At 37.2% G+C, this 13,154-nt stretch overlaps 1 protein-coding gene across 5 annotated transcripts in view; it reads left to right on the top strand.

Moving 5' to 3' along the window:
- Positions 1-13,154, top strand: part of LOC150089353 (heterogeneous nuclear ribonucleoprotein K-like) — a 256,189-nt gene that overhangs the window by 224,285 nt on the left and 18,750 nt on the right. For all 5 annotated transcript variants that reach the window (XM_090389144.1, XM_090389124.1, XM_090389153.1 and 2 more), the window contains one exon: positions 7,336-7,573. In XM_090389144.1, coding sequence (XP_090245270.1) covers positions 7,336-7,573 — 238 coding nt within the window. The remainder of the gene's footprint in view (positions 1-7,335; positions 7,574-13,154) is intronic.

Below are 13,154 nucleotides of genomic sequence, written 5' to 3'. Positions count from 1 at the left end.
TCCATTCTAGTTTTATCCAGAGAGTTTGGCTGTTATGTCTTACTTTATTGCTCCATATATTGCTCGATCTATTCTGCTTGGGTGGTCCGTTTCTATCTTGTCCTGTTCTCCTGTTTTCTTTGAAGATTCAGTTTATTTTCCTCTGGAAGCTCTTTGTATGTGCCTAGTTCCTTGCTGAGTGTAAGGATGTTCTGCTTCAATGTGTATAAGTATTCTCTTATTCTCTGATTTTTGCATTGTATATTGTTTGTCTTGAAGCTCTTCACTTGACCCCTAATTTTTCTATCTTCTGCTGAAGTCTTTTCTGTTGCTGGCCTCTTGTTTCTCTTCCATTAATCCTAGTGGCTGCTGTGGCAACACATTGTGCAGCTGTGTGGATGGCATCCAGTGTTGCACCATTGTTGTCGAGATAAAGTGGTATTACTTGCTGATTGAGGTGGTCCCTGACTCTTCACAGGATACTATTGTGTCTACTTCGATATCATGTGGGTCTTTGTGGGGGCTTCCACTTGTTTTCCATTCTGGACGACCTCTCCTCTTTCCACTTCAGCAGCTCTCGGTTGTATTTCTTTTTCTTCCTTGTCTGGTTCCATGTTGTCCGTATTCATTGTTCTTTGTAGTTGATCACTCACGTCCTGCTTGATTTTTTACAAGCTTGTAGGAGCTATCAGATTCTTTGTGACGACAGCCCTTTTGAATTCTGCTGTTCGGTGAGCTGAGTATCCAGAGATCATTCCAACACCTTGGTATGTAGTCTGTCTGTAGCTTGGTTATTTTGTAGTATGCTAGCATGATGTGCATATTTATTTTGATGCTCTGCATGCATTGCTTTTTCTTCCTTCCTGTGTGGTCAGTTGCACAGGAAGCACCTCCAGTTAGTCAGGCAGATGGTCTTGCCCTTCCCTTGTGATAGCTATATGGGGGACCCCACCACTCTCTCCACTGTCTCAGACTTTTCAAACTGCTGCTCTACCTAATTCCTGATATACTCTAATGCAAGTTTTTTATAGTTTTGCTGATGATAGCACATTGAATTTCACCTTTCAGTTTGAGAAACCTTGCCCTGCTCAAACAGCTTCACCTTTTTGGATATCCACTACCAATTCCTCAAATACCTTCATGTAATTTTCCAGTGGGGCAGAGATAACTTAGTTATTTCAATCCTTCTGAAACTCAGTCCAATCTTATATCTTGCAAAAAGGATTTTTCTACTCCTATGCTTATCTTTGATGACACTCCAGTTTATAGGCAAGATCATGTATCTCTATTGGAGATTACCCTGACTTCTAATTTCTCTTGGTATAAGCATATCACTTTCTCTGCATTGAAAAAAAATGGGTTTTCTCTTTTGCTGTCCATATCACCTTTCTTCCAAACAGCTGTTTACTCTGTACAAATTACAAATCCCCCAACATGAAATATTGTTCCCAAATCTGGGGCTGTGCCTGCCGAAACGTCTCTCAGCTTCTAGATTCCATTCAAAAGAGGGGAGTTAGGCTAATTAACGGCTCATCTATAACATACTCACTCACTCTGTCTTATAGACATTGTTTCTTGCAGCATGCATTTTCTATAAATACTTCCGTGGGCAATGTACTTCTGAGTTGGGTTCTTTTAGAATCCAACTCAGAAGAACATTGTTCCAAAAAAGTCGGCTCTGATTTAAAAAAAAAAAAAAAACGCACGCACACAAAATAAATCATGTGTAAAAAAAGTTCTTTAAACCTATCTTAACTATTGCAACTGATTCTAATGATGTGTTTCTGAACATTTATGTCGTATCCACCATAAACTAGTTTTGTTTACATAAAAGTAAATCCTAAGTCAGTGTTGTATTTCACGTAACACGAAACTGCAATGTTTGACGGATTCCAGTTTATTAAATTTAATTTTTTATGTATTTTTAAAAGAAAACACAAATTCAGCATTGCACATGCACACATTAATGTATATTAATGTAATGTATATTAAATGTGCATGTATGTGTATATATGGTGCAACTCCAGTAATAGCATCACTCTTCATTCATTGTATTATTTAGCAGTAAATATTTTACTGCATGGGTTAAATAGAAAAAAAAAAATCATCATCATCATACTTCATTTTGCTTGCTCATTTTTTATCCCCATTGTTTTTATTTTTCTTTATCAGCAGCTTTGTTTTCATATTACAGGAATCCCTCAATTAGCTCGATTAGTTGGTTCCACGAAAATGCCACACTGTGCAAAATCACACTAATCGAAGTTGATAATACAAAATAGCCAAATTTGTTCCAAGATCTATAATATACCAATCAATATTTTTAAAAATACGTTTTTTTTGTACAGCAGTATAAAAGCAAAGGATATTTGCAGTACAGTAATCAAAAGTTTATTGAAATTAAAAAAAATTACAATTTATAACTCACTTTATTTCTTTGTAAAATATTTCAAAGGGCTGGTTTGCAAGGACTTTTCTTTCTTCCTTTCATCATAAATTTGCTTATATGGATACACATCTTTTTCAGTGTTCCTGCGAATTTGCATACTGCACTCGATATCTGGGTCTGCATCCATGATTAGTTGATTCAAATTTTCAGCTGCGCAAATATTCCTTCAAGTTCTTTTAATGTCAACTTCTTTTCTTGAACATTTTCTTCCTCGCAAATTTCCATCTCGTCATATGCTCGTTATTCATCAATATTAAGGAGGTCAGAATCACTTAATTGTTCTGAATGTGATTCCAGCAATTCACAAACATCACCGTTGTCGATTTCATCAAAGCCTAGATCTTCCAATATTTGCTATTTCATCAATAACAGTGTTGACATGAGTGAAACTACAGAAAGCATTTGCACAATGTGGCAAAATGTGCTTCCAAATTGCTCTCATATTGCTGGATGTTACTTCAGACCATGACTCATGAATATTGTCTGTTGCTTCCCTGACGTAATTTCTCCCAAATTCAACTAAAGAAACTGCACCATTTCCAGTTGTTGCTTCAATTGCTTGCCCAAATGTTCTGCATAAATAATAGGCCTTAAAAGTAGCGATTATGCCTTGATCCATAGGCTGTAAAAGACTTGTCGTATTTGGAGGTAAAAAAATAACTTTCATGTGTTCACACAAATCAAAGTGCTGATGGGTGGCCTGGGGCATTGTCTAAAATTAATAAAATTTTGAATGCAAGATTTTCTTCCCAGTAGGCCTTAACTTTTGGACAAAAATAGCTAGTGAACCATTCTTCAAATAAAGCTTTTGTGACCCAAGCTTTTCTATTAGAGCACCAAACAACAGGTAGGTTGCTTTATTAAAACCTCTACTGAAAAATCTGGGGATTTTACTTCTATAGATAACCACATGTTTTAATTTCAAATCGCCTTCTGCATTGCCTCCCAATAAAAGTGTTGTGTTATTCTATCTTTGGAAACTTTATAGCCTGGTTGAGCCTTTTCTTTTTTTTTTTCGCTAGAAAGGTGGTTTTTTGTTTTTGGGCGTAGAACATTCGTTTCCAAAAAAGGCCTATTTCATCAACATTAAATATTTGTTGATCTGCGTAGCTCAACAACTTTGTTGATCTGCGTCATCAACAATTTTCTTTAAAATTTCAGGATATTTTGTGGCTGCATCTTTATCTGCACTTGCAGCTTCTCCAGTCAATGCAACATGATGCAGTCCTGTTCTTTCAAACCAGCCTTTACTGGCAGTGAAATTTTCTTCTGTTTCCACTTCAGTCACTTTTTATTTTTATTTTGAAGAACTTGCTTGGACATTTTCTTCAGCTACCGCTCTACCCAAGTTTTCTATTGTTGACTTTTCCTTTAACATTGCAAAAATACTCGAGGCTTTTGTTTTTATGGTCATTGTGCAGATTGGAATTCTTTTTTGATTGCAGTCTTCTGTCCAAATGGTTAGACATTCCATCTCAATCATCGTAACACTTCTATTTCTTGTGGTTTGTGTGCGTGATGACGATGAAGCAAGCTTATCTTTTCCTTATATGCACTGACTTTACTTAAAATCGTCCAATCTTGATTCAGGCGTTCCAAGAAGTCGAGAAATTTGTATTTTACTATTCACCATCTTCAAATCTTTTTATGACTTCAATTTTTTCATCTAACGTTATCACTTTTCTTTTTACCAGAGGTACTATCAGATACACTTTTCCTTTTATCCATAGTTAATAATTAGGTAACATATAAAACATTTAATAGAAATTAGTGTAATTAGTATGCACAGTAATTATTGGCGGGAGTATGAACACGCAACACAAGAACAAATGATTTGCATGTACGTAATAAATGCGGTGTGGCCGCTGTTGTCCTTCAGAGTGTATAATGTTAGAAAATATTTTAATTGTTGTAATAATACACGTTTGAAATAATCTGTTCCTTTTTATTTTCTTATGGTAGAAAACCAAACTAGCTTCCCACACTGTATCTTGCGTTCGTTTTTGTTTATTTCTCGATAACACTTCTCGACGGAGAAGGTATGATGCGACGCGAAATAAACAGTAACTCCCTTTTGTGAACAGAGCCGTGCGCTCACTAAGAAAACAAGCGATGTGTTTCTATAATGTTCTCTAATGTTATGCATACTTTTAACAGTGTATTTATATTCGTAGCTTAGTACTGACTTTCGTAGCGTCACCAGCTTCAGTTTCTTTAGGCCAAGCCAAAATACCACGTTAATGAAAATTTTTAACTCTTGCTAATCAAAAATTGGTTAGCAACCTGACCAATTTTCCTGTACAACCTGAATGTCACTGGCGATGACACCTAAATTCATTAAGGGATAGAAAAAAATCACTGTAGACCAGTGATTAGTATTTCCGCTGATATACATAGAACATTGTTTATCCAGTTATGTTATATCATCCCCCTTGAATGATAAGTTTAGCTATACCTTAAATATCTATTTCATTTTTCTTCCTTACACTGCTGGAATGTTCAAAGTATATAAGGTGCTCTTGACAGTTAGTTAACTGGTTGTTTGCAGGGCTGTAAGTCAAACAACGAACTATCCAGATGAAGAGCCTCCATTCATCACAATGTTATTAAATTCGCAATGATGGGTCATGAAATTGGTTTTCTGTATAATATTAGCATTAGTAATGGCCATATGGTGCAAGGAAGCACAAGGCTTATGCTGCACCAGCCAAAAAAAAAGAATCAAGTAAAAACAATAAACTATTGAAAAAAAATATATTTCTGTTTATTGACATTTGGGAGGGTGTTTAAAATTTTAAAACAATAGAAAAGATGAGCAATCAATAACAAAGAACACCGCACACACAAATTCAACTAACACAATACGATCAAGTGAGAACGGAGTAACAAGTTATGAAACTTTAAAAAAATAGGAATGAAAAGAACATTCTGAAAATATATTTGTTTTTGACATGATCGATGATTTCATGGAATGGGGAACACTTTCCCCATAATAATGTAAAACTCCACAGAATTCCAGCTGTCAGTATTATCTCAAATTCAATAAGATTGTGTTTACTATCCGTTTATAATAGATTTCACTAACAGAAAGTCTAATAAGGGGATTGCTAATTGTTTTTATTGTTTTATGGTTGTGACCTCCAGAAATCCGACCGAACCATGTGGTATGGTCAGAGACAATCATAGTCTGGTCTATTCAGTGACAGCTGCAACTAGCATTGTCAACTTGTTAATTTTGAAAGTGAGTTTCAAAATTAAAGCAAAAAAATATTGAGGACTATTTCGAGTAGTAAACTCCTCAAATAGTTATTTGTTTTGTGTCATATATATATATATATATATATTTTTTTTTTTTTTTTTTTTTGTCTTTAATTTTGTGTAACATAATGTTCTACATTATATTGCATTTTTAAGATAATAATACAGCACATCCAGTAGAGACAATAACTAGATCTTTGATAACTAAGTTGAGACTAATTCATAGCTTTTAGGGTAAACGAACCCCTTCTTGAGCAAGTGAATAAATGCACACAGAATACTAACAAAATACAGACATTGAGAGAGAATAAAATAAATATTAAATGAGTTGTGCGCACCTGAGTCGCACAACAAGAGTTCCAAGGAGATGGGTGCCTCCGTAGCCAGGTGGGCAGGAGCAGCAGTGCATAGCACAAGCTTCTTGATTGTTCGAGCCCGTGACTACTGAATGCGGAGAAGTCGGGGAATGACTACCGCATATCCCCAGAGCAATGTGGCCTTAGTTGCTAATGCTCCTAAAAAAAAAATCCTAGGGTTCAGTTCGGCAGTTGTTTTTCTTTATATCCTCAACTTCCTTAAACCTCTCCCTCTCCTTCGAAGGCAGTTTCACCTTGGGAAAGAGAAAGTCTGCCAGTGTTAAATCAGGAGTATGGTGGATGTTTGGTTTATACAGTGCTATATTTCATCAGAAACATCTTAACAACAACTGTGTAATACACAGATGCAGTGTTGTTCAACAAGTAAGAGTTGCCTCTCACAAAATTGCACTCACCCTGGAAATACACTTTAGCAGTTTTTGAAGCTCCTGTATATAGAATGCAGCACTCACTTCCCTTCAGGTAAAAATTCCTTTTGAGTCACACCTGTTAGTTGAAAACATGAGCACCATCTTGATACTGCACTTCTGTAAATGAAACCTTTTGGGCTTTGGTGATGATTTTGAAGTCCACTGCATGTTCTGAAGCTTCATCTCTGACTCATACTGAAACACCCAACACTCTCCAGTGACAATACAGTCAAGGAAATTGATTGTCTTGATAAATCTGAACGAATGCTTTTGCATAATGAAACTCTGTTGCACAAGTTTCCGCATCCTCCGTATTTTACAAACCTTCCTCTTCCCTGAATCTTCATGCAGAATTTGGCAAATAGTCTCCTTATTTGTATCCAACTCATTAGCTATCATTTTGAGGGTCAAATGACACTCATTCCATTTCCGATCTTTTGCAACTCTGTCCTCATTTCAAGAGGTTGACAGAAGCCCATTTCTTGGATCGTCAGAAACATTACATCTGTCTCACTTTACCATTCATACACATTGGTATGACTTAACGTTTCATTACCATATACAGGTTTTAACATTCCATAAGTTTCTTTTGCAGAATTCCAGTTTAAAGCAAAATTTGATATTTGTTCGTTGTTCCATTACAAAATTGAAACACGATGCTAACACTACTAACAAAACTGCTAGGTGGAAAGTATGAAAGAAGTATATTACTTCCAAATTTTTATTAATATTGGAGCCTTTTGATCTGAAACAAATAAGTTGGGTTGTGTGAGTGCAGCTGATCTATACTCTTACATATAGTGTTTTCTCTCCCCCCCCATTACATTTATTGAAAATTTTAGCAGTGTTTTATAAATTACAGAAGCGGTGGCCGCTCATTTGGTGGTACTGGTGGAAGAGGACAGATTGGTCACTCTGATGGAATGAGGTCTATGGGTTTAATGGGAGGTTTGGAAATGGGTGATGGCATGCAAGGTGGCAGAAATACTTTACTTTCAAGTGGAAGTTTCCAGAGTCCACAGGGATTAAATGGACATATGGGTTCATCTCAAAGTCTTATGGGAAGTCCACCTAGTCGCAGTCAAGGGTTTGGATCACAAGTAAGTAAATTATTGAAATTAGCTTGGTATATTAATTTAATTTCACCTTATTATTTAGAATTTGTCACGGTTATGTCTAATAGTTTCTCACCCTGAGATCGACTGTAGTAGTTCTACTAAGGAGTAAACTTTTCAAAAACTAGTAGACACTCTAACCACATGTAGCTGGTTCCCTCAGGATAGCTGGCGCTCGAGGGAATCAGTCTCATCTGGTAAAGCGAATGATTAGAGGCCTTGTATTTAAAGCACACACACATTAACATGTGTATGCTTAAAATTCAAATGTTTTTCAAATTTGTGTGTATCAGGTCCCATCTCCCTCCATTTTAGCTTTAGCCAAAATGCTTACCAAACACATTTACTTGTGTTTGCTGTAGTTTCTCTCTTTCTAAGATATCTGAGTCTAATTTTACGTTATTCTGGTTTAAGAGACAAATTGACCATTCCCTAAACTTGAAATCCTGAGGGGGGATGAAGCAGGCATAAAAAAATTCTTTTACTTTTAATTGATTTAACTGAACAGCTTGAGATTTTGAAATCAGAAATGGGTTCCACACATGCAAAAAGCAGCTTGCTTATCCTTAAAGTATTTTACATTCTTCCAAGAGCTTAATTGTTTCAAATTACAAAGCTTGAACAGAAAATTCAGTTAATTTATAATTCTTCAAAGCATAGTGATAGCTAAAAGGTTTACAGTAGGCATAACTAAGTGTAATTTTTCAATACCAGTCTTTGAGAGATAGCACTTTGTCTATTCATGTTTAGCAGCTTTATAGCATATGGTTTGATACCATTGGAGCACTGTCATGTTGTGTATCTCCAAGTCGGTTATGAATAGGTTTTTCTCACATAAGTGGTTTATTATTATTATTATTTTATTTTTGCTTATTACTCACAGGTATTTTTAATTTTCATTTTAACCAAGGCTATATTGCTCCGGGAATATGCAGTTGTCACTAATGCTCCTAAAAACCAAATAACCAACCAACCTTATCCATGCTAGGAAAATTCCAATATATCATTGATCCTGTGTGCTGTCCTGTCTGCACTGCTCAGAGAATTTTATATCTGACTGCACAATCACCACCAGATATTTTTGTTTTTCTCTACCCTGAGTGTAGTACTACCCAGTAGTACATTAATCTGGAATTACTGCACCCCACATCCAGTACTATCCAGTTGTAAATGTTCACTTCAGTTGCCCCTTTTCGGCCCAACTGCCTAATTTTTCTCGATCCTATTGCAATAGCACACTGTTATTATCACTATCTACCCTGACAACTCTTGTATCCTCTACAAACTTAGGCATTCAGCACAATATACTGTCATCAATATCATTAATGAATACAGAAAACAATAATGGGCCCAACACCAAACCCGTGTGCTCCACTGATAACATTAGCCATGAAGAGCAGTGTCCATTAATAACTGTCTTATTCCACTTAACCATCCCTTTATCCATAGCATTAACTTGCCCTTAATGCAGCACTGCTCTAGTTTACACTGTAGTTTTGTATGGGCAAGAGTATCAGAAGCTTTCCAGCAATCCCAGTATATGATATAAATAATATTATGCATCCAGTTCCTTTGTTACTAGTAAATACACTGTTCTAATTAAATCAACAATTAAACTGTTCAGGCAAGTTCGCACCTGACAAACACATGCCGTGACAGAAGTGACTGCCAGCCTGTCTAGATGGTCCTGATTTAATTCTTAACCAGTGACTACATTATTTCCCCTGGAATAAAGTAAAAGTAACAGGTATGTAATTACTCATGTTGCCTTTTGTTCCCCCTTTTTGAATTGGTGACACATTTGCCCATCTCCAGTCAACAGGTTCCTCTCCTGAATCCAGAAGAATTATGGCTAAAGGTTTGCTTACCTCATTTGCTATCTCTGTTAATATAATAAGATAGATCTCATCACCCCAGGTGCCTTTCTTACATTTAACTTTAGTGATTGATAAACTTCTGTAATCCCCTTCCCTAAAGAATTGCTCATTTGTGAATGTTGATGCAAAATCGTATTCAGCTTGTTAGCGACCTTATCAGGATCATCGACGGTTGAACCATCTATATCAAGCAAAACTGTGATTCACCCCTTCTAATATTTATGTATGAAAAGTCTTTCCATCCTTTGCTAAGATCTCTCATCTGCTTTAGCTTGCCTAGCATCCTTTGACATACCTTCCGCAGGCTTCTATATTGCCTGATAGTTTGTGTCCGATACATTTTTCTTCGTGCATAAAGTCTCATTAGTTATCTGACATCCATTTAAATGGTATTTCTTGGTTGGTATGAAAAGCCTAGTAGCTTTTATGATTATTTCCTCGAATGCCTCCTATTTATGTCTGCCAGGGGCAAAAGTTGATCACGTTGTAGAGCAGGTATCATCTTTTGAGGGTACAAAAGGTGATACCGTTGTACACATTGGCACTAATGACTCATAAGTGTAGGAAATCTGTGTATTTACTAAGCAAGTACTGGTCAATGCTAGTTAGGGTTAAATTTGAAAGTGTCCGCAATCCTGCCCAGGCACAATATGAGGGAGTATATGATGAAAGCCTTGATGAAAGCGCAATTCAGCCTTGGAGAGATTGTGCAGGGCTCATGTGGTACAATTTTTCTGTGTGGTCTATGCTTGTTAACAGGAGAGATTGCTTCTACAGGGATGGGATACACTTAAATAGAAGGGATGCAAAACTATTTGCTGATACTATCGAGGCAATGTTGGGTGGGTCGGAAACCTGCTAGTTTGGGGTGGAGGATTCACAGACTAATAGATTAACAGTAGCTGCAAACAGAGATGGAAATGACTCTTGCACTGCTTCTATTGGAATGAGCAGCAGCCTGGAAAGCCAGTTGCTGTGGATTTCAGGAACTGCTACGAAACAAATGCATGGGCTGTGTTAGAGTAACTAAGAGTAGAAACAAGTGAATGTATACTTGCATGTACACCAATACTAGGAGTATAGTAAGGAAATTTGATGAATTTGAAGTGCTGGTCAAGACATCTAAGGCAGATATTGTTGGGAAATCAGAGACATGGCACCACTGAGATATAAGGAATGCAGAATTGGAATTTGGGGAGTACAATGTGTACAGAAAGGATATGAAGGGAGGAGGGGTTATGCTTGTTAGTTAAGAAACACAAAATCTAAGGAAGTGCATCTAGTTGACATAGAATGTGCCTCCGTAGTCAAGTAGGAAGGAGCAGCAGTGTGTAGCACACGCTTCTTGATTAGATCGGGGTTCGAGCCCATCACCACCAAATACAGAGGATGCGGAAAGGTCAGGGAATGACCACCGCATATCCCGGAGCAATATGGCCTTAGTTGCTAATGCTCCTTAAAAAAAAAAAAAAAAAAAAAAAACAAATCCAAATAACAATAAGTTGACATAGATGTACAGTTGCAATGTTCAGTCAGTTTGGTGAGACAAGCACTGGGAAAGCAAAAATGACGGAGTTTGTTATAGGCCCAATGACTGATGAGTACAGTGAACAATTATATAGAGAAAGAGTGGGTGAGTAAATCAATGTCTTATAATGGGGGATTTTAACTTCCCAGATATAGACTGGAACTTGTGGGTTGGTCACTCACATACTAGCAATGCTTTTGTGGATTTATTGGATGATTGTTTTCTACAGCAGTATGTTAGAGAGGCAACAAGAGGGAGTAACACTCTTGATCTGATTATCAGCAGTTGATTATTCATGCATTAAGAATTTACAGATAGAGGAACCACTAGGTGGCAGTGATCACAGTGTACTGATGTGGGATTTACTTAAAGGTATAACTACCACCGGGGTTATAGGGAAGGGTGTTTGCTTTCATAAAGGCAACTATAGTGGCCTCAGATTTTTTTAGGTTCTATACAGTGGAACCAACTGATGATGTTACCAACAGCGAATTTTAAATGGGAAGCATTCAAGGAAATAATTTTGGAAGCTACTAGGCTTTTTGTTCCAACTATAGGTTTAGGCTCAGATGGATGTCAGATGAACTAACGAGACTTGTGGCAGAGAAGAAAAATGTATGGGATACACATAAATTGCCAGGCGACACAGAAGCCTATGGTTAGATACAAGCTAGTGTGTAATCAAGTCACAAAGGAGGTTAGGCAAGCAAAGGCAGATTATGAAAAATCTTTGGCAAAGGATGCAAAGAAAAACAGCAGACTTCTTTACTTATATAAACTGTAAAAGGAAGGGGATTGGTCCACTTGATATATCAGTGGTTTGACTGTAGATTATCATTTTCAGATAGCTGCCAAACTAAATGAGTATTTTGCATCTACATTCATACATGAGTTATTCAAGGAGGGAAAAGCCAGATGTTTATCAAACTATAATGGAGAGCTTAGTGATTTTGTAATAACTAAGGGCAAAGTGGAGGAGAAATTGTTGGTTGAAGTTAAACGTAAGAAAGGCACCTGGGGTGGTGGATGGGATCAATTCAGTTATATTAAAGGAGGTGATAGTGGAAGTAAGCAAATCCTCAGCCATAATTATGAGAGCATCTTTGCATTCGGGGGAAGTTCCCACGTACTGATGTGCAAATCTTATCTCCAATTCACAAATGGGGGAATCAAAGGGTGATCACGAGTAATTACAGATCTGTTAGTTTGACTTCTGTTCTAGGGAAAATAATGGAGTCACTGATTAAAGAAGCATAGTGGGATCATCTACAAAAGACAGCAGTAATAATTCAGATAAAGCATGGGTTTGTCAAGGGGAAATCTTGTCTGGCCAATTTGATTGGATCCTATGATGCAGTCACAAAGGAACTGGAAGCAAAAACTAATTTTGATATCATTTACTTGGATTTCAGGAAAGCTTATGATACTGTTGCACAGGGAAGACTACTGTACAGATTGAGCAGTATGGCATTAAGGGGAAGTTGTTACACTGGATAAAAGGATGGGTTGAGTGGGAGAAGACAGGAGAGTGGTAATCAGTGGACACTGCTCTTTGTGGACTAATGTTATTAGTGGTATCCCCCAGGGTTCGGTGTTGGGCCCATTGTTGTTTTGTATATTTATCAATAATATTGATGAAGGTATATTAAGCTTAATGTCAAAGTTTGCAGATGATAGAAAGGTTGGCAGGGTTGTTAATAGCAGAAATGACAGTATGCTGCTGTAACAGGATCTGGAAAAGTTGGGTAGATGGGCCGAGAAGTGGCAACTGAAGTTTAACATTGACAAATGCAAATTACTGCATATGGGTAGCAGTAATCCCAGATAAATGTACGACCTATGTGGTGTTACACTCAGGGTAGTGGAGAATGAAAAGGATCTGGGGGGTAATTGTGCAGTCAGATATGAAGTTTTCTGAGCAGTGCAGACAGGCTGCCAGAGTGAGTCACGGGGTCAATGATATTGAGGAATTTTGTAAGCAGAAATAAGGTGGTGATTATCCCCTTGTATAAGGCAATGGTCACTCCACACCTCGAGTACTGCGAACTCTGATTGAGGCGTATAAGGCCTTGACTTGATTGAGCATGCTCAGTACTACTGGTGGGATTCTTCCTCCTGCTCAGATTACAATCCTCAGGGGGCATAGAGTCAAACTGAGGAA

The sequence above is a fragment of the Mastigoproctus giganteus genome, chromosome 2, assembly GCF_048544385.1.
Source record: "Mastigoproctus giganteus isolate SK-2022 chromosome 2, ASM4854438v1, whole genome shotgun sequence".
NCBI classification, from domain to species: Eukaryota; Metazoa; Arthropoda; class Arachnida; order Uropygi; family Thelyphonidae; genus Mastigoproctus; species Mastigoproctus giganteus.
This window is presented reverse-complemented; position numbering and strand designations above follow the sequence as displayed.